The sequence below is a fragment of the Oncorhynchus gorbuscha genome, linkage group LG10 (genome assembly GCF_021184085.1).
Source record: "Oncorhynchus gorbuscha isolate QuinsamMale2020 ecotype Even-year linkage group LG10, OgorEven_v1.0, whole genome shotgun sequence".
Taxonomy (NCBI): domain Eukaryota; kingdom Metazoa; phylum Chordata; class Actinopteri; order Salmoniformes; family Salmonidae; genus Oncorhynchus; species Oncorhynchus gorbuscha.
In genome coordinates, this window is record NC_060182.1 from 21891387 (window position 1) to 21918202 (window position 26816).

General features: G+C 41.6%; 2 protein-coding genes across 10 annotated transcripts; both read right to left on the minus strand.

Annotated features, from left to right (window-relative positions):
• Positions 1-3453: 3453 nt before the first annotated feature.
• LOC124045686 (5-aminolevulinate synthase, nonspecific, mitochondrial-like) lies at positions 3454-13559 on the minus strand. 8 transcript variants are annotated; one of them, XM_046365210.1, is made up of 11 exons: positions 13535-13559; positions 10523-10722; positions 9961-10136; positions 9651-9782; positions 8548-8770; positions 8178-8362; positions 7827-8006; positions 7466-7630; positions 6997-7265; positions 3982-4144; positions 3454-3740 (listed from the first exon to the last, which is right to left on the minus strand). In XM_046365210.1, the coding sequence occupies exons 3-11, from the start codon at positions 10097-10099 to the stop codon at positions 3580-3582; spliced, it is 1617 nt and encodes a 538-aa protein (XP_046221166.1). In that variant the 5' UTR covers positions 10100-10136; positions 10523-10722; positions 13535-13559; the 3' UTR covers positions 3454-3579. The 8 variants fall into 8 exon arrangements, with proteins under 8 accessions (XP_046221166.1, XP_046221165.1, XP_046221160.1 ...); XM_046365209.1 differs by lacking the exon at positions 13535-13559 and adding an exon at positions 13122-13273; XM_046365204.1 differs by lacking the exon at positions 13535-13559 and adding an exon at positions 12669-12823.
• Positions 13560-15878: 2319 nt separating this feature from the next.
• Positions 15879-26006, minus strand: spo11 (SPO11 initiator of meiotic double stranded breaks). 2 transcript variants are annotated; one of them, XM_046364250.1, is made up of 13 exons: positions 25661-26006; positions 25018-25131; positions 24150-24238; positions 23632-23698; positions 23434-23542; positions 23024-23110; positions 22385-22421; positions 22120-22229; positions 21925-22024; positions 21534-21571; positions 18456-18532; positions 17833-17944; positions 15879-16345 (listed from the first exon to the last, which is right to left on the minus strand). In XM_046364250.1, the coding sequence occupies exons 1-13, from the start codon at positions 25771-25773 to the stop codon at positions 16226-16228; spliced, it is 1173 nt and encodes a 390-aa protein (XP_046220206.1). In that variant the 5' UTR covers positions 25774-26006; the 3' UTR covers positions 15879-16225. The 2 variants fall into 2 exon arrangements, with proteins under 2 accessions (XP_046220206.1, XP_046220205.1); XM_046364249.1 differs by having other exon boundaries at positions 23024-23128.
• Between the last annotated feature and the right edge of the window lie 810 nt (positions 26007-26816).

The following is a 26816-nucleotide window of genomic DNA, read 5'->3' on the forward strand; positions in this document are numbered from 1 at the left end:
CCACAGGTTAAGCCTATTGACCTTTTTACATGGATGCTGGCCAAAACAAAATATTTGAGATGCTATCATCCTGTAACACCATTGAACCTCATCCTCTCCAGTCTCATGGCATGGCATGCTGGGGTAACACTATTTGGGTAGTCCCAAGTAGATGTTCTGTAAATGTTCGATAACTGTCAACAACATTTCAACTATCCACTAAAACTAAACCCCCTAACCTTAGCCCTGATCCTAACCATAACCCCTACGCTTATTCTAAACCTAACTTAGTAAGCAGTTGCTTATCAACATATAGGTTGTTGATAGTATAACCATCTGTAGATCATCTATATGGGAATATCCAAATAAAGTGTGACCCATGCGGGTTCTGAAAAGGGGTTGTTGGTGGTGGAAAAATCCCCTAAATTGGCTGCTTTCCTTTGATCATTTTTAATAGAATTCCACCCAATTATCTGTGTGCAGTATGCTGTCTGCGGATGTTCCTTCCTCTCGCTCTCCCTCGAACATAGCCTGCACCCACCCGTCCCCTACCCTCTGATTTTACCCCGTCATTATGGCATTCATCATCTGTGATCAGAGACATAGCATTATATGAATGTAACATTCACTACACTAAGGCCCTGATTATCTTAGCCACTAACCTTTTCAGAAAACCTGGCCTGGCCAACATGTTTGTCCTGCCAGAAGACATCTCTGGCTCTCTTTCTTTCTGAGAAGGAAGCACAGGATGTGTTTTGTTATAATCACAGAGGATTACAAAGACGATGATTGCAGTGGAACGAATCCCCAGGACCACCACTGATGAGTGTGTACTTGTGCTTGAGATAACGAGTGTGTGTGTGTGCACGTGAGTGGGAGAGACACAGAGTTCTCTCATCAGAGTGCAGTGCAGAGCCGTGGGCCGCTGATATTCCCTGATAAGGAACTGCAGGGTGTGCATTTACACTATGATGAATGATGTGAGTGTAAGAAAATGAGGTCAAATCCAATACAGAATGTAGTGTACAGAAGGCTTTGCCAAGTGCACTAAGGTGGAAAGTTTACTCTGTGAATGACATTCTGGAGGACGAAATTAGAGCCTGGGATTGGGTTTGCGTTTTGGGATTGAGACATTTACTTGATTCAGCAGCTTTGATTCACCAGCTTTGATTCACCAGCTTTTGAGCCCATATCATAAAAAAGCATGGTAATTACTAGGGAAATGCCATACATGCATATTTCAAAGTAACCCCATTTAAAAACATTGTTCCACCACACAACATTAGCAGCCACATGCATACGTTTTCATTTTAAATGCATATCATAATTGCATTTACATTTGTCATTTAGCAGACACTCTTATCCAGAGCGATGTACAGTTAGTACATTCATCCTATGGTGGCTAGGTGGGAAAACCACATATCACAGGCATAGAAAGTAGTTTTCCTCAATAATGTAGCCATCGGGGGTAAACTGCAAGTGCTAATTAAATGCACTCTGAATAATGCTATGTGTACCTTTGCCAGATGACTGCTCTCTTACATCCAACTACATACAAGAAACAATATATTATATGAACAAATCTGAACTCAAAATAACTTAAAGAGGGTATAAACAGTCTCTCAATGCTGCAGTGGCATGAGACTCACTATGATCAATTAGGCCTGGCTTTGCATGAGTGGTGCTGGTCACCGGACTAGTGCACTCGGAGAAGCATTTCAATGACATAATACTCTCAGAACGTGAGCTCATGGCAACTCTGTCGCTCTCTTAGGAACAGCAGGATATAGCTTTGATTTGTCTGGATACTGACTGCATGTATGAGATCGCTGCTTTGAACCATCTCACGCACCTCATTCGTGCACAAACTCTTTTCTTGTGCAGATGTTAAGTGTGTAGCTAACCCTCGTAAATAACAGATGTGTTTTTTCTCCTCATAAATGTAACATATTGGAAATTATGAAGGCCTTTGGCTCATGGTGCCTACCAGTTAACCATCACATTGTTAAACAGCTTCCACCATACACTAGAAAATGTGGTCACCTGATGAGACATTATTTCTTTAACATTTATATCCTGAAAAATTGACATGATCAATTTGGAACTATTGAGAAGAAAACAGTCTATATGTTATGGTATGCCTTCAAAACATTGACATAGCTTCAAAACCAAGTTAAGAAAAGTCATAATATCCTGTTCTATTACCCCATCTAGTGGCACATTGCAGTTGCTGCACACACAGTAGATGAGAGGAATGATTGTAGTATGAGAAACAACACAACTCTAAGAAATAAGATGCACTGCTGTTCCCTCTGGTGGAAAGGCATGTTGAAGGTACTGATCAGTTAGTTATACACCTCAATGACTGACCTACAAAGCAATAGTAATATGCTACTACTTTCACAATGGTATTCAAACGTTGATAGCATGTCAAATAGGACCCAAGTAGTACAAAATTCAAAAGGCACTCACATCTGAGCACTCTCTTTGCAGGTGCATGGCAACAGTTGAACAAGATGAAGGAAAAAGGAAACCGCACACTGCTCTTGGTAGGATCACTGCTCTTGGTAGGATCACTGCTCTTGGTAGGATCACTGCTCTTGGTAGGATCACTGATTTAATTAGCTTACGTGTCGGCCTCACAGCCTTCGTGATAAAAGGGACTCATGACCAAGTTGCCTTATGAATATGATGTGCAAAAGTACTAAGGAACAAATCAATATTTCATAATGTCACGTCTACCGTTTGAAAAAGACACTATGGGGTTTTGAAAGAAGACATTAAACAGTGAACGATGTGTAATGTTCTGGAGTGTTGACTCTCCATTTAAAGCCCTCTAAACTCAGATTAGTTAGAATGAAAACAGTTCAAACAGAGTATAGTAAATCCAAGCATAGTAAATGTATAGTAAATCCAAGCATAGTAAATGTCCAAGCATAGTAAATGTATAGTAAATGTTCTGCTCCATCTGGGAGCCTTTAGCTTATGCTAAATGAGCAAATATTGAAGGCACAAAGCAGAATGAGTGTATGAGGGGGCACAATCCCACATTTTTCAGCATGTTAAAACACAGTTAAGAAGGCAATCGTACTCAAATTGGAGTAATGGCTCAATGCAATTATTGGGGGAATAGGAACACCCCATGGTTAACATCGACCAGGACTAACTAGCAACTTCTGAAAAACATTGAATGTCATCCATTTCTGACTAAAATGCATAGAGAAAATAGTTGTCAAAAGTGTGTTCTGACAGTGGTTTCAGATTTGCTCAATCACTCTGGTGATGTGTGTTAGAGCAAAGGGCATGTTTAACGTTTGTCAAGGCTGACATTTGGTTGAGAGACAATGTTACATCATTTCCACGTTGCCAAAGTGATAATAAAGATCATTTCCCCTGTCAACCCTGACCTTATCTTTTCAAAAAATAAATTGTAGTAACAGAACGGTTGCTCAAAGAAATACAATAGCAAAAGTATAACTTTCCGCAAACATTTATTTATAATTAATGATATTTCATACATGGTGATGGAATTGTACATTGATAAGAGAATAAATATCTTAAATAGAGATTTGATATGGGGAAGGGGTATATAATTCACTTTTAGGCTCTGGCTGATATCATGTGACTCATGCCGGTGAAGAAAGACCGCTCTCTCTCAGTCATCAGCTCAAAGTGGAGAGGCTGCTGGCAGAAGTTACACTCCCCTGACGAGTGAGGTTTTAGCTCCAGACCCACCTCATTCCAGGCCTTCACCAGACGTTCTGTGGCCAGGAACACATTCACATGTAATGGATCACATTTTAGTTGTACTTTATTTTCAAAAAAATAACATACAAGAAACACTAAAGCAGATTCTTACTTGAGTTCTGAATGCAGTCAGTATGGACAGATTTATCCCACCAAATGGAGGCCATTTTAGCAACATTGAATACGTTAAAATCATACAAATCCCAAACTATTACATGCTAAAAACCACAAAAATTAATTGGGGTGTGTGCTTACCGACAAAGTACTGCATCATCTGGGGAGTGTGGTGTGGGGTGGGGGCGATGCGGAGGACCTCCTCTCCCTGAGCCACAGTGGGGTAGTTGATGGCCTGCACATAGATGTAGTAGCGAGACATCATGATGTCACACACCTCTGTGTTCTTGGCTGCGTCCGCCACCTGCAACAAGGGGTCAAAGAGGAATCCTCAGGTGATAAATTAGAAAACATTTTCTTTAAGCATGAAATATAACAGCCACTGCTGATAGAATGTCCCTTCTCTTGTTTCCATGGTTTAAAACTTGATTAACTTCTTGGTGACAGGGGGGCAGTATTGAGTAGCTTGGATGAATAAGGTGCCCAGAGTAAACTGCCTGCTACTCTGTCCCAGATGCTAATATATGCATATCATTAGTAGTATTGGAAAGAAAACACTGAAGTTTCTAAAACTGTTTGAATGATGTCTGAGTATATCATGAGTATAACAGAACTCATATGGCAGGCAAAAATCCAACCAGGAAGTGGGAAATCTGAGGCTTGTAGTTTTTTAACTCAGCCCCTATAGTAGATACATTGGGATATTGGTTAGGCTTCCACTAGATGTCGACAGTCTTTAGAACTTTGTTTGAGGCTTCTACTGTGACGTGGCACTGAATGAGAGGAATGAGTCAGGTGTCTGGCAGAGTGCCACAGGCTCGAGGCGCAGTCACGAGAGAGTTAGCTCTTGTTCCATTACTTTTCTACAGACACAGGAATTCTCCGGTTGGAACATTATTGAAGATTTATGATAAAAACATCCTAAAGATTGATTCTATACTTAGTTTGACAAGTTTCTACGGGCTGTAACGGAACATTTTGAACTTTTCGTCCGACGCGACCTGAACGCGCTTTTGGATTTGTTTATCAAACGCATTAACAAAAGAAGCTATTTGGACATAAATGGACATTATCGAACAAAAACAAACATTTATTGTGGAACTGCAATTCCTGGGAGTGCATTCTGATGAAGATCAAAGGTAAGTGAATATTTATAATGCTATTTCTGACTAATGTTGACTACCCAATATGGCGGATATCTTTTTGGCTGCTTTGTTGTCTGAACGCTGTACTCAGATTATTGCATGGTTTGCTTTTTCCGTAAAGTTTTTTTGAAATCTGACACAGCAGTTGCATGAACCTTTTTAGGATAGGGGGCAGCATTTTCACTTTTGGATGAATAGCGTGCCCAGAGTGAACTGCCTCCTACTCTGTCCCAGATGCGAATATATGCATATTATTATTAGTATTGGATAGAAAACGCTCTGAAATTTCTAAAACTGTTTGAATGATGTCTGTGAGTATAACATAACTCATATGGCAGGCAAAAACCTGAGAAAAATCCAACCAGGAAGTGGGAAATCTGAGGTTTGTAGTTTTTCAAAGCTTGGCCTACCGAATACACAGTGTCTATGGGGTCAAGTTCGACTTCCTAAGGCTTCCACTAGATGTCAACCGTCTTTAGCTTCCGACAGAGTTACATCTTGTTCCAGTGCTTTTCTTCAGACATCGGAATTCTCCGGTTGGAAGCTTATTGATGTTTTATGTTAAAAACATCCTAAAGATTGATTCCATACATCGTTTGACTTGTTTCTACGACCTGTAACGGAACTTTTCGAGTTGTCTGGACAAAGTGCTTGCGCCTCATGAAGATTGATTACTGGGCTGAACACGCTAACAACAAGTGGCTATTTGGACTTAAATTATGGACTTTATCGAACAAATCAGTCATTTATTGTCGAACTGGGATTCCTGGGAGTGCCTTCTGATGAAGATCATCAAAGGTAAGTGAATATTTATGGTGTTATCTCTAACTTCTGTTGACTCCAAAATGGCGCATATTTCTCTGGCTGAATAGTGCTCTGAGCGCCGTTCTCAGATTATGCTTTTTCCGTAAAGTTGTTTTGAAATCTGACACAGCGGTTGCATTAAGGAGAAGTCTATCTTTTATCAATGTTTATTATGAGTATTTTTGCAAAATCACCGGATGTTTTGGAATCAAAACATTACTGCACGTAATGCACCAATGTAAACTGAGATTTTTGGATACAAATATGCACTTTATCGAACAAAACATACATGTATTGTGTAACATGATGTCCTATGAGTGTCATCTGATGAAGATCAAAGGTTAGTGATTCATTTGATCTATATTTCTGCTTTTTGACTCCCATCTTTGCCTGAAAACTGGCTGTGTTTTTCTGACTTGGCGATGACTTAACATAATCATATGGTCTGCTTTCGCTGAAAAGCATTTTTGAAATCCGACACGATGGGTAGATTAACAAGATGTTTATCTTTCATTTGCTGTATTGGGCTTGTTAATGTGTGAAAGTTACATATTTCTAAAAAAATATTTTTGAATTTGGCGCACTGCATTTTCAGCGGAATGTTGTCGATCGGTTCCACTAGCGGAACACCTGCGCTAGAAAGGTTATGGATAAGTATATCTCTAATTCAATGTATAACACGTGTATTTTCATCAACATCTATAATGAGTATTTCTGTAAATAGATGTGGGTATTTCTGTAAATAGATGTGGCTCTCTGCACAATCACCGCATATTTTAGAACTACTGAACGTAACGCGCCAATGTAAAAAAATTTTTTTTAAATATAAATATGCACTTTATCGAACAAAACATACATGTATTGTGTAACATGAAGTCCTATGAGTGTCATCTGATGAAGATCTCTCTATTTGTGCTTTTTGTGACTCCTCTCTTTGGCTGGAAAAATGGCTGTGTTTTTCTGTGAGTTGGTGGTGACCTAACAATCATTTGTCGTGCTTTCACTGGAAGGCATTTTTGAAATCAGACACTGTCGCTGGATTAACTAGAATTTTATCTTTAAAATGGTGTAAAATACTTATATGCTTGAGGAATTTTAATTATGAGATTTTTGTTTTGAATTTGGCGCCCTGCACTTTCACTGGCTGTTGGCGAGGTGGGACGCTGCCGTCCCACATATCCCAGAGAGGTTAACAGGCCTGTCTTACACGGACAGGGATGATGTGGCTGGGGCAGTAGACAACGGGCAGGCCCGAGTCCATCAGCATCTGACGAAGCAGCTTGACGTTCCTCTGGTGTTTCCTGCGCAGCACACGGCCCTCCTCCCCCTTCAGGGTGTGGATGGACTCCCGGGCCCCAGCCAGCAGCATGGGTGGCAGCGAGGTAGTGAAAATGAAGCCTGCTGCGTAGGAGCGCACCGTGTCCACCAGGGCGTTGGTACCAGCGATGTAGCCGCCCACACAGCCAAATGCCTTACCTGGATGGGGGAATGAATTTACGAGGTAAGGTATAAACCAAGTAAAGATGATTTAAATTAATCTGATGGTCTGGGTGAGTTAAATATTTGATCATAACAATATTAATTTGAAGGGGGTGGGGGGAGTGTAAGACAATTAGCTACAAAGGTGCTATAGCAATGACATCTTATCATTTATAAGCTAGCCCCAGTCATCTTACCGAGAGTTCCTGAGATTATGTCCATTTTGTGCATGACGCCGTCCCTGTCGCCGATGCCGCCTCCCCTGGCCCCATACAAGCCAACAGCATGTACCTCGTCCACAAACGTAATGGCCCCAAACTCATGGGACACGTCACACATCTCATCCAGAGGACACACAGCGCCTAGAAAACAACCACAATACAACCTCCTTTAGATTCCCACAATCAGATTGGATAACAGGCAAGTTTTGTATATGCAGTACACATCAGGAAAAGTGCTTTCTTTATGTATTTTTGGTTCTAATACTGTCTCTATGATTTGTTTAAATTTAAAAATAATAATATATAGATTTTTAAATGCAACAAATCGTAAACCCACCATCCATGGAGTGCACAGTCTCAAAGGCCACAATCTTGGGGGTGGCAGGGTCAGACTTCTGCAGCAGCTCTCGTAAATGGTTGACATCGTTGTGACGGAAGATGAACTTCTTGGCCCCACTGTTCCTTATACCCTGGATCATCGATGCATGGTTCCCTGCATCGGAGTAGATCTCACAACCTGGGAACAGGAACATTTGTTGTTGTTTTTATACAGATCATTTTGTCCATTAGCATGTAATATAATGTCAAGTGGAGAATGTCATTTTTTAGCTACTATAGAACATGGAATGAAGAAGTGTATGAAAAACTACTAGGTTTGAGTCCGTTGTTTCAGAATCCGTATCAGTACCTGGGAGAATCTTAGCCAGAGTGAATAGCGTGGAGTCATTGGCCACGAAGCATGAAGTGAAGAGCAGCGCAGCGTCTTTGCCATGCAGGTTGGCCAGCTCGTACTCCAGGTCCACATGGAACTTACTGGTCCCTGAGATGTTCCGTGTTCCTCCAGCTCCTGCCCCGTGCTTCTGTAATGTATCCCTAAAGAAAGAGAAGAAGCCTTTGATAAGAAATTGTCTTCTTTGGAAAATTACGAGTGGAACTCCACATTTCTAAGATAGTGTTATAACTGCATGCCTATGGCTAGGACCTGACGCCCATCTAGTCAACCTCCATCCATCTTAAACAACCATCTACATTTACTGTGACCTGCATGACCCACACACATGATGGCTTGGTTGACGCGGGGGTGTCGGCTCATGCCCAGGTAGTCGTTGCTGCACCACACAGAAACGTCTCTCTTGATGAGGAGCGACTCAGAGTAGTCGTCTGCCATGGGAAAGGACGTGGCGCGCCGGTTCACGGTCTTAAACACCCGGTAGCTGTGATCCTTCTTCCTGGCATCGATCTTCTTCTCAAAGAACTTATCGTAGTGGAAGTTGGCAGATGCTGCAAAATAAATACGATGTGTAAGGTTTTGTGACTGTAGTTTGGATGCAGCCTCTTTCTAAAATCAGGGGCACCGAAACAATTGTGACACAAAAATATAATATGTAGCCCCAAGAAATGTTCCCTCTAATTCTGTGCAAACTTCAACATTGTGAAAATTCTGTGCAACTTCCAGCGCATGTGTACTGTTAACACTGGGTGTGCCAGCTTTAAGTTACAGTTTTAACAGTGACCAAGTAGGCTACCATGGCTATTTGATCATAATGTAGGCTTACCAGAGTGGCCTACCAAAAACAACTATGGCGAAAATGCATCACATAACATTTGAACATGAAAATAGAAGTTCTATCATTCAGCCTATAGTAACAGCCAATGTGTGGTGTTTAAAGATGTAGGGCTTGACATTAACCTGTTTCTCCACTTGTCCTTGAGACAAGGAGGTGACTGAACATTTTGTGTTGTTTGATACAAGAAACGACTTTACAAAATAAAATGAATTATTATTCCCATGCCATTATTACAAAGAATCAGACAAATTATGCCACCCTCTGCCTATTGGCTATGTAGCTTATTCAAATCTGTCTCAAAATACAACACTTCCCCTTTAAGACATAAAAACATATCTTTACATGACTCACTTTTCAAACACAGCTAGAAATATACACGTTTTGTGCCCTTGTAGGAGGCAGTAACTCCCACATTGCGGACTACAAATGAGCTTTAATTGGGCTAATAACTCACTAACTAGCAAAGAATATGTTAGGTAACAGGGAAAATGCTAGAAAGTTGAGGGAAGTAGAATCTCGTGCTTCTCTACGCACGCAGCTTAGAAGAAACATTTGCCCCAAGTGTAAGAGGATACATGTGAGCAGGTGCTTACCTTTGGGTAGGTTGTCTTGCAGTAAGTGAGAAACCTTGGGGGTGTGCTGTTTCAGCATGTTTTTCAGGGTGCCTAGGTCAGCCCTGTCAGCGTTGATCAGGTCCACCACAGTGGGATCCAATTGGGACTTCTCTGTATCAATAAGGGGAGATAAACACTGTTAAAGAGTGATCAACTAGACTCTGTCTATGACACATTTTCACTATGACAAATTCCTTGAAAGGTGACTATCCATAACAAGCTTTATTAACACACTGACCTCTGCTTACACAACTGAGTGGAAAAGGTCAAAGACAGGTCACATGTTTACCTGTGTGGACGGTGCTCCTGTCCTGTACATCCTCTGACAGCTCGATGCAGGCCTCCCTCACCACGCTGGTGTTCTTCTGCACCATCTCAGCCGCCAGGAAGGGGCATTTGGAGCCCACAGGCTGGCCAGCAAGAGGCATGGGGTGGCCCGGGGGCAGCTGGACCCCCTCTCTGACTCTACAGTGACAACAAGAGGAGGATTTATATTTGATTAACTTAAATACATGAATGAATCTTTTATTGAATTAATTAGGCCTATTTGGGCACTGAGGAAAATATGAAAATAAAATAAATGCTGTTGAGCATAAATGCTGTTGAGTGTAAGATTCTTCACAGCCCTAATAGGTTACATTTATGACTATTTGTATGGGTGAGTTAGTCACATTTGCACAGTAATTTGATTAAGAACATTTTTTTACAAAGAAGCATTGAGCCCTACCATTAGCAAGCCTCAAGCAAGATTAGTAAAATAGCACAACATTGCATCTCTATGCAATAAATCCATAACATAGCCCATCTAAAACCATTTAAAATAAGTGACTATGGGGAACTAATGTGCTCACCATCGTTTGTTGGTGTGGACACTGAGACCGAAGAGGAGAGAGCTCTGGCCAGAGGGCGTGAGGCCAGGTCCATCATCACAGGGCACTTCAGGGCATAGCCAACCAGGGATGACTTCCCTGCCAGCTGCAGGAACACCCGGGGCACCATTGTCAGGAAGGGGCATCGGCGGATCACAGTGTCCATCTTAGACCCTCTGAATCTGGGAAGTAGAAAGGAAGAGATGTTGGTCTAGCCTATCACCGGAATCAAAAAATATTTCCTTTCTGGTCCCAGATTGACAGCGGATCGGATGGATGGTAGAGCTTGGTGCATTTGGTTAGGCGGTGAAATATGATCAGCAGAGATCTATTTATATTAGCTGGGGGGGGGGGGGGGTCAGAGAGGGCTACCACACTAAGCTCTGTTTGTGTAGGCTACTTTTGACTATCATCACAGTTTTTATTTTTTCACCTTTATTTAATTAGGCAGGTCAGTTAAGAACAAATTCTTATTTCCAATGACGGCCTAGGAACAGTGGGTTAACTGCCTTGTTCATGGGCAGAGCAACAGATTTTTACCTTGTCAGCTCGGAGATTCGATCTTGCAAACTCTCCGTTACTAGTCCAACGTTCTAACCACTAGGCTACCTGCCGCCCCACATGAGGTCAAATTAGAATCACCGGGCTTTCATCTCTAGTTGCGCGCCAACTTCAAACAAAACATGAAAATGAAGAGCAGGAAAATAAAATTAATATTCTAATGAAAAACTTTGTCCAAAAACAATTAGTCCTCAAGAGATCTAAAGAGACCAGACATTTAGACAAGACAAGGCTATATTGTATTATGAATATGAACAACCAAAATATAGCCTATCATGAGCATAAAGATCAATGCCAAGATGTTGAAATTCATAAGTCCAAATAGTCTCAGCCATTAAAAACAAACACACATTCCTTACCTGAAAACATCCCATTCCACTTTGACCGAACAGAAGGAAAATAACTTTCTAAACATGACTGAACAAATACTTAGCTAACCAACATACAGAGAAGAGTAGATGTAAAATGCTCATAGCCCGGGGCATCACTTTTGTTCAGCTTGTAGTCAGCTGCCCTTGACATGCGGAAAAACAGGAGGGCCACTCAAGAGCCTGCCTGAAACCATGGACAACAACACATAAGACTACAACAGCTGAGAGGATACTTACCAAACAAAAGACAGCACAACCATCTGTCTGTTCAAGTGAATCTTTGTAATATAACCTAGGACTACCATCCCATCTATATTTTCCCTCTTTATCAAACCAGGGGCTGAGGGTGGGTCCATGTTGCATCACAGCTCATGTAATGCAAAGACCCACTGACACTGTATGCACAGTCACTGGCAGTCTTTGTTAAATAGTAACTATGGTCTGACTATCGAGCAACAAGTCAGGTGAGGTACCTCTACCCTCTTTTCCCCCCCAGGAATCATAACTATACTATAGACCTAGTCACTGCTATAAGCAGTCACTGTAAAGGTCATAAGCCAATTAGCTGGGTGCTATATGGCATGGTCACTTTGGATTAGTTACCCTATCTACATTTGATAGAGGTATCTTAGACATACCTACATGAATCAACATTTACCAATGGTCAAAACAAACTCGGTGATAAAATATTATCTGAGCTTCAACATTGATATGATTTAATTGACAAAACTATAGCTTACTTACTTTCTACAATACTTACTGCAACAGTTTGGAGGCTTCCTTCAAAAAGCAATGCAATTTTGTGGTTAGACAACTTTCTGATCGAACACTAGAAGGTAGCTAGAACCAATCCTCACCATACTCAGAGCAGATAGAACATTAACACACAAACAAATCGGAGCCATGCTCTACTTCTAATACCCTTCTATTTGGCAGCGTCCACAACGTGATAACGTCTCTACTTTCTCTCTGATTAGCAGCGAAAAGAGATCAAGGTCAAACTTGTCTGATTATTATCCAGACTGTCTGTGGCTAGCTAACCAGCTAACGTTAGTTGTGGATAACTGATGAAGGATGCGCATGCTACAACAGTCCAGCGAAGCCACTACCTGGCATAAGCAAGCTGGCTAGCTAGCTACCTAGTTAAACGGTGCACATTCCGTGCAGTTATTGGTTTTCAAATGTCGTTTGTTTACCAATTGAAGTTTCTCTGGTCTCGTTCTCACACTCTGCCTGGGTTTCAACAACACTCTGTCCGATGACGTCGGCGCTGTTTTACACGCAAGGAGCCACGCCTGCCAAAGGGTCGTCAATAGCTGCTATAGCCATTAAGACACAAACCCCGCACATTTCAATTGATCTTTTGAACATTTTATTTTAAACCTAACCCTAACCACACTGCCAACCGTATACCTAACCTTAAATGAATACCAAAAAGCAAACTTTTTTTTGTTTGGGTGGCAATTCTGACTTTGTAGTTGAGTGTTTCATAATGAAAATGATGTTTCATAAGCACTAATGATCACTGTCTCCATCTGGTGGCACATACTAGTCATTATATGGTGTTACATATTATTGGTTAAAAAACGTTTTCATGACCACATGACAAAAAAAAAATAGCAAAAATGGTATAGAAAAATGGTACTCACAGAAGGAAACGGGTGGAGGCATTACCTTTGACTAGTGGCCACAAGAAGCTGGGTGCACAATTACTAGCAGCTAATGTCTGTATATCACAGTGCCTAAATACACCGACAGGATTTGTTTGATGATGTCATAGCATTGTCCTCTATGGAAAGTAAAGTCTGCAACGCCTCCCTAGAACTGGACCAGTCAATACTTCCATGAGACCAAAACAACTTTAGACAATACTTCACCCCAACCTACAGTTGAAGTCGGAAAATTACATACACTTAGGTTGGAGTCATTAAAACTCATTCTTCAACCACTCCACAAATTTCTTGAACTATAGTTTTTACAAGTCGGTTAGGACATCTACTTTGTGCATGACACATGGTATTTTTCCAACAATTGTTTACAGATTATTTCACTTATAACTCACTGTATCACAATTCCAGTGGGTCAGAAGTTAACATACACTAAATTGACTGTGCCTTCAGCTTGGAAAATTCCAGAAAATGATGTCATGGCTTTAGAAGCTTTTGATAGGCTAATTGAGCTAATTGACATAATTTGAGTCAATTGTAGGTGTACCTGTAGAAGTATTTCAAGGCCTACCTTCAAACTCAGTGCCTCTGCTTGCCATCATGTGAAAATCATAGGAAATCAGTCAAGGCCTCAGAAAACAAATTGTAGAACTCCACAAGTCTGGTTCATCCTTGGGAGCAATTTCCAAACGCCTGAAGGTACCATGTTCATCTGTACAAACAATAGTACGCAAGTATAAACACCATGGGACCACGCAGCTGTTATACCGCTCAGGAAGGAGACGCGTTCTGTCTCTTAGAGATGAAGGTACTTTGGTGCGAAAAGTGCATATCAATCCCAGAACAGCAGCAAATGACCTTGTGAAGATGCTGGAGGAAACCGGTACAAAAGTATCTATTTCCACAGTAAAACGAGTCCTATATCGACATAACCTGAAAGGCCGCTCAGCAAGGAAGAAGCCACTGCTCCAAAACTGCCAGAAAAAAGCCAGACTACGGTTTGCAACTGCACATGGGGACAAAGATAATACTTTTTGGAGAAATGTCCTCTGGTCTGATGAAACAAAAATAGAACTGTTTGGCTATAATGACCATCGTTATATTTGGAGGAAAAAGGGGGAGGTTCGCAAGCCGAAGGACACCATCCCAACAGTGAAGCATGGGGGTGGCAGCATCATGTTGTGGGGGTGCTTTGCTGCAGGAGGAACTGGTGCACGTCACAAAATTTATTGCATCATGAGGATGGAAAATGATGTGGATATATTGAAGCAACATCTCAAGACATCAGTTAGGAAGCTAAAGCTTGGTCGCAAATGGGTCTTCCAAATGGCCCCCCTTCCAAAGTTGTGGCAAAATGGTGTAAGAACAACAAAGTTAAGGTATTGGAGTGGCCATCACAAAGCCTTGTCCCCAATTCCATAGAAAATTTGTGTCCAGAACTGAATAAGCGTGTGCGAGCAAGGAGGCCAACAAACCTGACTGTTACACCAGCTCTGTCAGGAGGAATGGGCCAAAATTCACCCAACTTGTGGGAAGCTTGTGGAAGGCTACCCAAAATGTTTGACCCAAATTAAACAATTTAAAGGCAATGCTACCAAATACTAATTGAGTGTATGTAAACTTCTGACCCACTGGGAATGTGATGAAAGAAATAAAAGCTTAAATGAATCATTCTCACATTTTACATTCTTAAAATAAAGTGGTGATCCTAACTGACCTAAGCCGGATTTTTTACTAGGATTAAATGGCATGAATTGTGACAAACTGAGTTTAAATGTATTTGGCTAAGGTGTATGGAAACTTCCGACTTCAACTGTATATGTACACTACCGTTTAAAAGTTCGGGGTCACTTAGAAATGTCCTTGTTTTTGAATGAAAAGCACTTTTTTGTCGATTAAAATAACATCAAATTGATCAGAAAAACAGTGTAGACATTGTTAATGTTGTAAATGACTATTGTAGCTGGAAACAGCTGATTAAAAAAAAATGGAATATCTACATAGGTGTACAGAGGCCCATTATCAGCAACCATCATTCCTGTGTTCCAATGGCACGTTGTGTTAGCTAATCCAAGTTTATAATTTTAAAAGGCTAATTGATCATTAGAAAACCCTTTTGCAATTATGTTAGCACAGCTGAAAACTGTTATTCTGATTAGTGGCATTAACTGGCCTTTAGACTCGTTCAGTATCTGGAGCATCAGCATTTGTTGGTTCGATTACAGGCTCAAAATGGCCAGAAACAAATAACTTTCTTCTGAAACTCAGTCTATTCTTGTTCTGAGAAATTATGCTTTTTCCATGTGAGAAATTGCCAAGATCTACAACGCTGTGTACTACTCCCTTCACAGAACAGAGCAATCTGGCTCTAACCCAAATAGAAAGAGGATTGGGAAGCCCTCGGTGCACAACTGAGCAAGAGTACATTAGAGGGTCTAATTTGAGAAACAGATGCCTCACAAGTCCTCAACTGGCAGCTTCATTAAATAGTACCCGCAAAACACCAGTCTCAATGTGAACAGTGAAAGGTGACTCCGGGATGCTGGCCTTCTAGGCAGAGTTGCAAAGAAAAATCCATATCTCAGACTGGCCAATAAAAAGAAAAGATTAAGATGGGAAGAAGAACAATGACACTGGACAGAGGAACTCTGCCTAGATTGCCAGCATCCCCGAGTCATCTCTTCACGTTTGATGCAAGTAACCATTTCACTGCTACACCTGTTATTTATGTACCATGTGACAAATAACATTTTATTTTACTTGATTAACAAGTGGCAGAAAATGTACATTTTTAGTATCCACAGATACATTACCATCAAGGACACAGTCAATCGGCCACTTAAGGTGGACTGATACTCTAATCTGGAATAATTTAGTAAAATTTTTAGGTCATATAATATAATGACCTAAAATAGTCAATAACATAAACATGTGATGTACAATGTTGTATCAGGTCACTATGTGACAGACTTGAGTAACTGACATATGCACAGACAGACACACTGCAACTGTTCCACATCCATACACACTTGAATCCAGGCATATCAAATCCCACATTCCACCATCCACAGAGGGGCAGTGTGTGATCATATCCAGCCCCCGTAGCGCAGCTTGTTTGGCAGGTAGACACGGCTGAGGAAATCAGGGGCTATGGAGGCCAGGGACTGGATCTCAGCTTTCACCTTGCTCCGTTGCATCATTTCCATCTGCAACAAGAACAAAACATGTCTTAAGAGATGTGCAAGAGTAAGATGAGCAAACAGAGTTCATCCTGGACCACCAGGTGTGATCTTATCTACCACAGAACAAAAATATAAATACAACATGTAAAATGTTGGTCCCATGTTTCATAAGCTGAAATATCTTCTAAAACTTTCTTCTCCCTTATCTCTAAAAACAGACTGACTGCAGTCTCTGCATCTGTCCTCGTGCTCCTAGACCTTAGTACTGATTTTGACACCATCGATCACCACATTCTTTTGGAGAGATTGGAAACCCAAATTGGTCTACACAGACAAGTTCTGGCCTGGTCTAGATCTTATCTGTCGGAAAGATATAAGTTTGTCTCTGTAGATGGATTGTCCTCTGACAAATCAACTGTAAATTCCGGTGTTCCTCAAGGCGGAAACATAATGTTAACTTTCACTGCTATGCGGATGACACCCAGCTGTACATTTTGATGAAACATGGTGAAGCCCCATAATTGCCCTCCCTGGAAGCATGTGTTTCAGACATGAGGAAGTGGATGGAGGACAAAACAGAGAAGATAGTTCTAGGTCCCAAGAAACAAAGAGATCTTCTGTTGAATCTGACAATTAAGCTTGATGGTTGGTTGTACAGTCTAAAAAACCCTGAAGGACCTCGGCGTTACTGACCCTGATCTCTTTTGACGAACATATCAAAACTGTTTCATGGACTGCTTTTTTCCATCTACGAAACATTGCAAAAATCAGAAACTTTGTCCAAAAATGCTACAGAAAAATTAATCCATGCTTTTGTCACTTCGAGGTTAGGCTACTGCAATGCTCTACTTTCCGGGTACACGGACAAAGCACTAAATAAACCTGGCCTTGCTGTCCCCAGTCCACCTAGTAGTGCTGCTGCTCCAGTTTCAACTCTTCTGCCTGCGGCTATGGAACGCTGACCTGTTCACTGGACATGCTACCTTGTCCCAGACCTGCTGTTTTCAACTCTCTAGAGACTGCAGGAGCGGTAGAGATACTCTGAATGATCGGCTATGAAAAGCCAACTGAAATTTACTCCCGAGGTGCTGACTTGTTTCACCCTCTACAACCACTGTGATTATTATTATTTGACCCTGCTGGTCATCTATGAATATTTGAACATTTTGGCCATGTTCTGTTATAATCTCCACCCGGTACAGCCAGAAGAGGACTGGCCACCCCTCATAGCCTGGTTCCTCTCTAGGTTTCGCCTAGCCATTGCCTAGCCATCGTGCTTCTACACCTGCATTGCTTGCTGTTTGGGGTTTTAGGCTGGGTTTAGGTACAGCACTTTGTGACATCAGCTGATGTAAGAAGGGCTTTATAAATAAATTTGATTACCTGCACACATTATCTTCTTTAACTTTCTTCCCCCTTATCTCTAATAACAGACTGACTGCACACATTTTCCCTTTCCATATTTGTATTGTATGTAAACCACTCATAAAAGGTAGCCCTCCCCTTCTGACCTCTTTCTGCCAGGCAGGTTGGCAGGCCAGGTAGGGTCTCTTCAGCAGGCTGGTCAGTTTATTCTGGTCTCTCTGTGTGAGGGGGATCAGAGCATCCTCAGGTACTCTCAATCTAAAGTACAGAAGGGTTATGATCAGTAAGTTTTCAATTCAGTTAGTTCAAGAGATGAACAGTCATATTATTAGACATATATAAAAATATCTTAACTGTAAATAGATGGTCTTCTGAATGACCATATTAAGATAGAAATAATAATTATGTTGCTACAACTGAAGCAAAGGAAATATCCTTACACAAAGTTACGGCTCTCTCCATTTCTGTCCAAACTGTATAAAATGTGGATGCTTTTGATTATGTACTGTACAGTTAGAGTCATAGGAGGAGCAGGCTTGCAGACTACAATTAAACTTGATTTATGTCAAAACCCCCTTTTCAGGCGAAGACTGCTCTAGCTGGCATATACTTAAAACTCAATATACACTCCAAAACAGCTCCTCAGGGAGAGAGAAACAAGCAAAGGCAACAGCAACAGAAATCAAAACAAACTCCAAATCCCCAGAATATAATCCCAATTAGAGGTAGGGAGGAGGAAGGAGGAAGTAGCGAGTGGTTGTCTCCAAACCTCTGGAGGTCAGAGGGGAGGAGGCCTAGCCACATAACGCTGGGGACGGTCAGACTGTGGGCCTCAAATGACATGGCCTGAGGGGAAAGATACACACACAGAAACATGTCAATACACAACCAGACAGATCGACAGGTTGACAAACTGTGCATAAAACACACTTATGTGAATACATACAACAATATACAGTGCCTTGCAAAAGTATTCATGCCCCTTGGTCGTTCTACATTTACATTTACATTTAAGTCATTTAGCAGACGCTCTTATCCAGAGCGACTTACAAATTGGTGCATTCAACTTATGACATCCAGTAGAACAGTCACTTTACAATAGTGCATCTAAATCTTAAAGGGGGGGGGGGGTGAGAAGGATTACTTATCCTATCCTAGGTATTCCTTAAAGAGGTGGGGTTTCAGGTGTCTCCGGAAGGTGGTGATTGACTCCGCTGTCCTGGCGTCGTGAGGGAGTTTGTTCCACCATTGGGGGGGCCAGAGCAGCGAACAGTTTTGACTGGGCTGAGCGGGAACTGTACTTCCTCAGTGGTAGGGAGGCGAGCAGGCCAGAGGTGGATGAACGCAGTGCCCTTGTTTGGGTGTAGGGCCTGATCAGAGCCTGGAGGTACTGAGGTGCCGTTTCCCTCACAGCTCCGTAGGCAAGTACCATGGTCTTGTAGCGGATGCGAGCTTCAACTGGAAGCCAGTGGAGAGAGCGAAGGAGCGGGGTGACGTGAGAGAACTTGGGAAGGTTGAACACCAGACGGGCTGCGGCGTTCTGGATGAGTTGTAGGGGTTTAATGGCACAGGCAGGGAGCCCAGCCAACAGCGATTTTGTTGTATTACAACCTGTAATTTAAATTGATTTTTATTTGGATTTCATGTAATGGACATACACAAAATAATTCAAACTGGAAGTGAAATTTAAAAAAGAACTTGTTTCAAAAATTATTTAAAAAAACTAAAACGGAAAGTGGTGCGTGCATATGTATTCACCCCTTTGCTATGAAGCCCCTAAATAAGATCTGGTGCAAACAATTACCTTCAGAAGTCACATAATTAGTTAAATAAAGTCAACCTGTGTGCAATCTAAGTATCACATGATCTCTCTTTATATATATATATAGACACACCTGTTCTGAAACGCCCCAGAGTCTGCAACACCACTAAGCAAGGGGCACCACCAAGCAAGCGGCACCATGAAGACCAAGGGGCTCTCCAAACAGGTCAGGAACAAAGTTGTGGAGAACTACAGATCAGGGTTGGGTTATAAAAAAAGATCAGAAACTTTGAACATCCCACGGAGCACCATTAAATCCATTATTTTAAAAAAATGGAAAGAATATGGCACCCCAACAAACCTGCCAAGAGCGGGCCGCCCACCAAAACTCACGGACCAGGCAAAGAGGGCATTAATCAGAGGGGCAACAAAGACACCAAAGATAATCCTGAAGGAGATGCAAAGCTCCACAGCGGAGATTGGAGTATCTGTCCACAGGACCACTTTAAGCCTTACAATCCACAGAGCTGGGCTTTACAGAAGAGTGGACAGAAAAAAGCCATTGATTAAAGAAAAAAATTAGCAAACACATTTGGTGTTTGCCAAATGGCATGTGGGAGACTCCCCAAACATATAGAATAAGGTACTCTGGTCAGATGAGACTAAAATTGAGCTTTTTGGCAAGGAAAACGCTATGTCTGGCGCAAACCCAACACCTCTGATCACCCCGAGAACACCACAGTGATGCATGGTGGTGGCTGTAATTCAGCCTCCTCTGACGAGGAGTAGTCAAGATCGGACCAATGCGCAGCGTGGTATGTGTCCATGTTAATATTTAATAAATCAACTGAACACTGAATAACAAAACAACAAAGTGAAAGAACGAAACGACAACGAAACAGTCCTGTCTGGGAAACAACCTAAACAGAAAACAATCACCCACTACCAAAATGGGGAAAACAGGCTACCTAAGTATGATTCTCAATCAGAGACAACGATCGACAGCTGCCTCTGATTGAGAACCATACCAGGCCAAACACAGAAATACAACATAGACTACCCACCCCAACTCACGCCCTGACCAACCTAAAACAAAGACATAACAAAGGAACTAAGGTCAGAACGTGACAGTGGCAGAATCATGCTGTGGGGATGTTTTTTTATCAGCAGGGACTGGGAACTGGTCAGAATTGAAGGAATGATGGATGACGCTAAATACAGGGAAATTCTTGAGGGAAACCTGTTTCAGTCTTCCAGAGATTTGAGACTGGGACGGAGGTTCACCTTCCAGCAGGACAATGCCGCTAAGCACACTGCTAAAGCAACACTCAAGTGGTTTAACGGGAAACATTTAAATGTCTTGGAATGGCCTAGTCAAAGACCAGGCCTTAATCCAATTGAGAGTCTGTGGTATGACTTAAAGATTGCTGTACACCAGCGGAACCAATCCAACTTGAAGGAGCTGGAGCAGTTTTGCCTTGAAGAATGGGCAAAAATCCCAGTGGCTAGATGTGCCAAGCTTATAGAGAAATACACCAAGAGACTTGCAGCTGTAATTGACTTTGGGGAGGGGTGAATAGTTATGCACGCTCAAGTTTTCCGTTTTTTGTCTTATTTCTTGTTTGTTTCACAAGAAAAAATATTTTGCATTTTCAAAGTGGTAGGCATGTTATGTAAATCAAATGATACAACCCCCAAAACATCCATGTTAATTCCAGGTTGTAAGGCAACAAAATAGGAAAAATGCCAAGGGGTCTGAATACTTTTGAAAGCCACTGACATGCATATCGTACATAAAATCACACACACATTCAGACACACAAGTCCACCTGGGGTATAATCATATAAACCAGAAACACACATGATCATAAATGCACTCAAAAACACACACAAAAACCTCACACAAATGAGATCCCACGCAATCACTTTACTTTTACCCTTCATGTCACTTCAAATGCTCAGATATGGTTGACTGCTCCCCCTTTTCAACTTAAAGACCAGAATAATTACATATTTCTTGCACCGAGACACTGCACAAGCCACGTTGGATAATGTACAGAAATACACAGGCATGGCAGGACTCACCACTGATCCGTACTTGTAGATGCACATGATCTCAATGCCTGGGAAAATGAGAGAAAGAGACACGATAAAATCACCACCATACCAGAGCAATTATCCTCTGAGATATGTAGCTAAGGGGACAGAGAACAAAGTAAAGTGTTACACATGCGACCCGCAATGTGATGTGAGGAGAGCGGAGGGGAGCAGAGAGGTGCTGTGTGGAGAGGGACAGTCAGTGTCAGTGAGTCCAGGGGCCCCAGTGTGATGATTCCACTGGGCTAGAGCACGCCAACACAATCCCCATTCTAACCACCCTGACACATCAGAGAGGCCTGTTGGCTAAGCAGGACACGCAACCCCTGTGTGTGTGTGTGTTGTGTTTTTGATAGGATAAAAGAGTGGAGAGTATTACCGTAAGGGTCAGCATCCACCAGAGCAAATATAGGGATGTGCAGAGTATCCCAAAGCTTTCTCACCATCAGCCTGCTGTTCACATCTGGGACACCTTTACCCTGACACAAACACATAACAGATTTACAATAAGTCACATGAGTAACATATTACATTTAAAGCAAAAGCTCAAATGAAAACCATAAGTAGGACATACTGTGATCATGATGCAAGGACATAACTTGGTGCAAAAGTCATAATCGAGCAGTTTCTGGAAGGTAGCGTCCTTCTCCACTATCAATACAAACTTAGCAGATGACACAATGTCTGGAGAACAGGTCAAGGTGAACACAAACATGACTGATGGACTCTTCCTCACCAATAGATGAGAGTGGGAGGAGTTAGTTGAAAGAGGAAGGAAGTCTTACAAACTCTTTACAATATTGCTGAAATATGAGTTCTGGCATGATTATAAAGGATACTCCTGATTCCGCCAACATTAGAAGAGACTGGAGTAGCCTGAGAACAAAATTAAGAGACACAATTATCAACATAGCAAATTACTGTTAGCTTTCAAACAACAACAAAACATATAATGAGAAATGAATCTAGCTGTTTGGGTGTCAGTTGATTTATGCAACCCACAAACAGTAGATAGAATGGTTTTCTGAACAATTATTCTATAAACCGAGTGATTAGTTCATTGGTTGAACCTGGAAATTGTGGGCAGAAAGAGGTGAAGAGGTGAACACAGGATTTATTAAGTTTGGCTGAGACTAGAGACCTCTGTTATGTAATTGAAATGGGAGAGGTTTAGCACTGTTAAACATTCATGGCGAATGATGATACTGTATATTGTAACATTATAGGTATCTAACCCCTGAACAAGGCAGTTAACCCACTGTTCCCCGGGCGCCGAAGGCGTGGATGTCGATTAAAGTAGCCCCCCACACCTCTCTGATTCAGAAGGGTTAGGTTAAATGCGGAAGACACATTTCAGTTGTACAACTGACTAGGTAACCCCCTTTCCCTGACATTATATGCATATTCAACAGGCATATGACCATACTGTGACGATGCTGAGATGTTGGGGGAATGTATTTAGTGTTAGTGGGATTTACAGTGGAGTTGGAGTGGCAGTCCACCTTGGTGCTGTCCTCCTCCAGGTAACACAGATCACCTGAGATGAAGCCCTTGGACGTAGCTAGCTGGAGACCGTTAATAAACTCACACACACGTGCACACACAAACGACAATGCTTTTGAGTCAAGTTGAATTTCATTGCTCTTTGATCATGGAAATCATGGAAAATATATACAGTTGCTTCCTGTACGAGGCAGAAATTAGGCAAAAAATATGAAAATAACTGAGTGCTTTCATGTGTTAGCCCTGAACTAATCATAACATGTTGTATCAAAAGCTATTTCCAAAAGTTTTAGTATGATTCTATTCAATATCAGGCCATTGTTGCCTCCTCTTGAACTGAAATTGTACTCTCACAAACGCACACACTCACATACTATATACACACCACATGTAGTCTTCTGCGTGGAACCTTGAGCATGCAGGAGATGTCATCCACAATGGAATCGACAGTCCTCTGTGAACCAAAAAGCTGTGTGTCGTTGTAATAGATGTCCCTGTGGAAACAAGAGAACTACTTCTCAAAGTACTGGTGTTAAGACAAGAAAGTATTTTTTTATGCGTTGGCTATCTGACAAGACATTACCTTTTTGTGGCATATACGTTGCTCTGCACAAGTTTGTAGATGGTGGATAGAACCTTGAGAATGTGCCCTGCATAGAAAACCCAGTTAAACATCTGTATTATAGGCTACCAGTATATTGTAATATACCAGTACAGTCTAGGAAACCTTTCAATCAATCCCCTATGATATCTGATGATAGGTAATTTCATCATCAAAGTAGTTAATTCAGGATTTTCTTTAGGATGGATAATGAAATCCATAGTGAATAACACTGATCCAGGAAAGCTTCTCTGACCATAATATGTCTGTCTGTCAGCGGCATAAGGCATACCATGTCGTTGCAGTTTTTGCAATTAGTTCATGTAAGCCCAGATAGGATAAGAATGAAAGCCACATGAAGTAGGGCTGATTAAATTCCTTAGAGTAGTTTAAAGTTTGTGAATTTAAATAATGTAACTTTTTCTGTGCTCAGCTGAGGGAAGGGGGAAGTGAGAGAGAGAGAGAGGGGGGGGGGGGCAGTGGTGTGTCTTTCTTCTCACCAAATTTAGTGACAGACGAGGAACAGTTGCTCCGAACTGTGGTAACAGAACTTCCTGAAGTCATTTGAAGGCCAACGGCATTGTCAAAACTCAAAGTTGGGAATGAAGACAAAAAAATGATTAATTATTTACAAAATCTGAACATTTGCTCTCCTATCTTTGATCAGCTTTGAAAAGGAGCCAGCTACCTTTATGGTCATTCCTAGAAGAATCCCAAACCCTGGGGGCTACCTGTGATAGGCCTCCCCCATACCTAGACTGCATTTCCTCTGTGAAACCTTTGCCTCCCTATCTGTGGGATTCTCACATTTGAAAGGGCCGAGCCAGAATGTGCTTTAAGCTGTCAGGAGGTTTGATGTAGACTCAACCAGACAGTTCACTTTGTTCTAAGCATGAAATCTCCACAGCTTGTGCACATTAAAGACCTCCACAAACTGCCAGTGTGTGTGTAGCTGGTGCTTTTTAAATATTTAATCAAACTGACACCTATTCAGTCAGGAAGTTATTTCAGCTTCAAGGATTACGGTTCAAAACTTTAGGTGATTCTATTGACACAATTTCTACCCCACAAATCCCTTTGGACTTCTTAGCTCTCTTACACATTCAGATAGAATGAGAGATCAAAGAACTAAAGGATTTAATAGCAATTTAGACCAGTTGCAGGACCTGACTTATCAAAATGAGTGCAAAGTTCAGTTTACACAACATGACCACTTATTTCTAATGTAATGTTACTGGGTTATACTGTATTTACATAACATAAATAAGACATCTGTTGTACAGATTTACATGTTTATCTTGCTAAAGGTCAAACAGAGTGAGTATGGCCCAAAAGCTAGACATTATAGTAACAAAGTGAGTGGCTTACCTTACATTGGCCCAGCTGGATCGGTTGGGTAGGACCAAAACTGGAGCTTCATCTTTGGACAGACTGGTGACTATCTCTAGAATCACCTTTTCAATGAGGATTAAAACTTCCTGGCTGAACATAAGAAATTACCAAATAAACCTTGGTGATAGGTATAATTAGTAGTAGTCAGTAACTAATGGGAAAATCGGTGGACCACAAATTCAGAACTGATTCAAACAATTTTTTCATAAGCATAAAATGTATCCTTTTAAAGTTTCAACTCAATTATGAAAATAAAGACTACGGCATAGTAAAAACGACAAGCACTAACGTTATGCAAGTCAGTTAGGAACAAATTGTTATTTACAAACACGCCCCAGTGGGTTAATTGCCTTGTTCAGAAGGACAGATTTTTACCTTGTCAACTCGGGGATTCGATCCAGCAACCTTTTGATTACTGGCTCAACGTTCTAACCACTAGGCTTGATATTGTCTAGATTATAATAAGATATTTATATGTAACCTAATAGCCTAGGCTATGGGCTCTGACCCACACCAGCCTTATCAAACTGTGCTGTAGATAGACCTAGCCTAAACAAGGATAACACATCCGCAACGGCTGTCTGTGAATCACACGGTGTAGAAAGAAAAATAGGCCTACTTGCTGACTTCCTCGTGGCTGTGTTGAGGTTCCATCATCATATCAACATTTTCCAACACCTCAAGGCCGAAATTGTCAATTTCAACGAACTGTTCAGACATGTTTGATTCCATTCTTGTGGAGGGACTTACAACGGAATTAAATTAATATGAATAGGACGTCCGTACAAGTATATGTTTACCGAGAGCAAACTCGCGCGTGGAATAATGTTGTTTGGCGCGAAATCAAATCCACACACAAGGGGTGTGTTCGTAAATTCAATCTAGAGTGCCAGAGTGAGATCGGAGTGCGCTCTGGGCGTTCGTAAATTCAGAGCATTGTCAGATTGTCCATTCAAAAATTCAGAGCGTTTCGCTCTCGGGGCGTTCCGAGCGCACACTGGACGGTCTGGCCAGTGAGTAGGGTTGACCCGAGCGTTCTGAACCACAACGACAGTCATGCACTCAAGCTAACTGGCTAATGTTGGCTAGCTTGCTAGTTACTTCCAGACACGAACGAGAGAACACCTCACTCGACAGAGCGAATTTACGAACGCACCCAAGATTGGCGGGGTCTGTGAGCTGCTCAAAGACTACACACAAGACATGTTCAGAGAGTAGCTAAATATCATGATAACTAACCCCCTTTCGTAGCATGTGTGGTAAAATGTGTCAGTACTCAGTATGCCTACAATGTTCAACAGTTAAGAGTAAGATTATACTGAACCAGGAGCTGGTGCACCGGGCTATGGCCCGCAGTCAAGTGATCATTTAGATTTTTTTTTAAAAACCAGCCTCCTATTCATTTTTTACTCTGTATAACCCTAAAGCTAGGGCCAAAATGCTTTGGTTTTACTTTTCAAAATAAAGAATCACTTATATGATCATTAACTTCCACTGTCCTCCAAGAGTTGAATGTCCTATACACTTCTTTTTGCTCATCAATTTATTCATGCAACTTGGTTAGAAACCAAGGAGAGCGAACGAGGTAGCAGCAGTCTTCCCTTCCGTGGAGTGAGTAACCTAAATGCACCCTTTTGTTCTTATGGTAGGGTAAAGTGGAACAATGTCCAGAACAATGTCCAATTGCTGACACAAAACAGCTATGTTTGGTAAAAAAAATTGGTAGCCTATGTGGATGATGGTCATGCTTAGGGAAACAAACTATGAAGGGAAAT

What these genes read in the sequence shown, in the direction of transcription:
- LOC124045686 (XM_046365212.1), bottom strand. Translation starts at nt 11,516, where the DNA reads ATGTTTAGAAAGTTATTTTCCTTCTGTTCGGTCAAAGTGGAATGGGAT. An exon ending in TCTGGCTAAGATTCTCCCAG is followed by an intron (nt 8,007 to 8,177) that starts GTACTGATACGG and finishes TCCTGTTCCCAG; the next exon opens with GTTGTGAGATCTACTCCGAT. An exon ending in GATGATGCAGTACTTTGTCG is followed by an intron (nt 3,741 to 3,981) that starts GTAAGCACACAC and finishes TCCTGGCCACAG; the next exon opens with AACGTCTGGTGAAGGCCTGG.
- spo11 (XM_046364249.1), bottom strand. Translation starts at nt 25,773, where the DNA reads ATGGAATCAAACATGTCTGAACAGTTCGTTGAAATTGACAATTTCGGC. An exon ending in TCCAGCTGGGCCAATGTAAG is followed by an intron (nt 24,239 to 25,017) that starts GTAAGCCACTCA and finishes CCCAACTTTGAG; the next exon opens with TTTTGACAATGCCGTTGGCC. An exon ending in ACTGCCACTCCAACTCCACT is followed by an intron (nt 22,422 to 23,023) that starts GTAAATCCCACT and finishes TTTTGTTCTCAG; the next exon opens with GCTACTCCAGTCTCTTCTAA.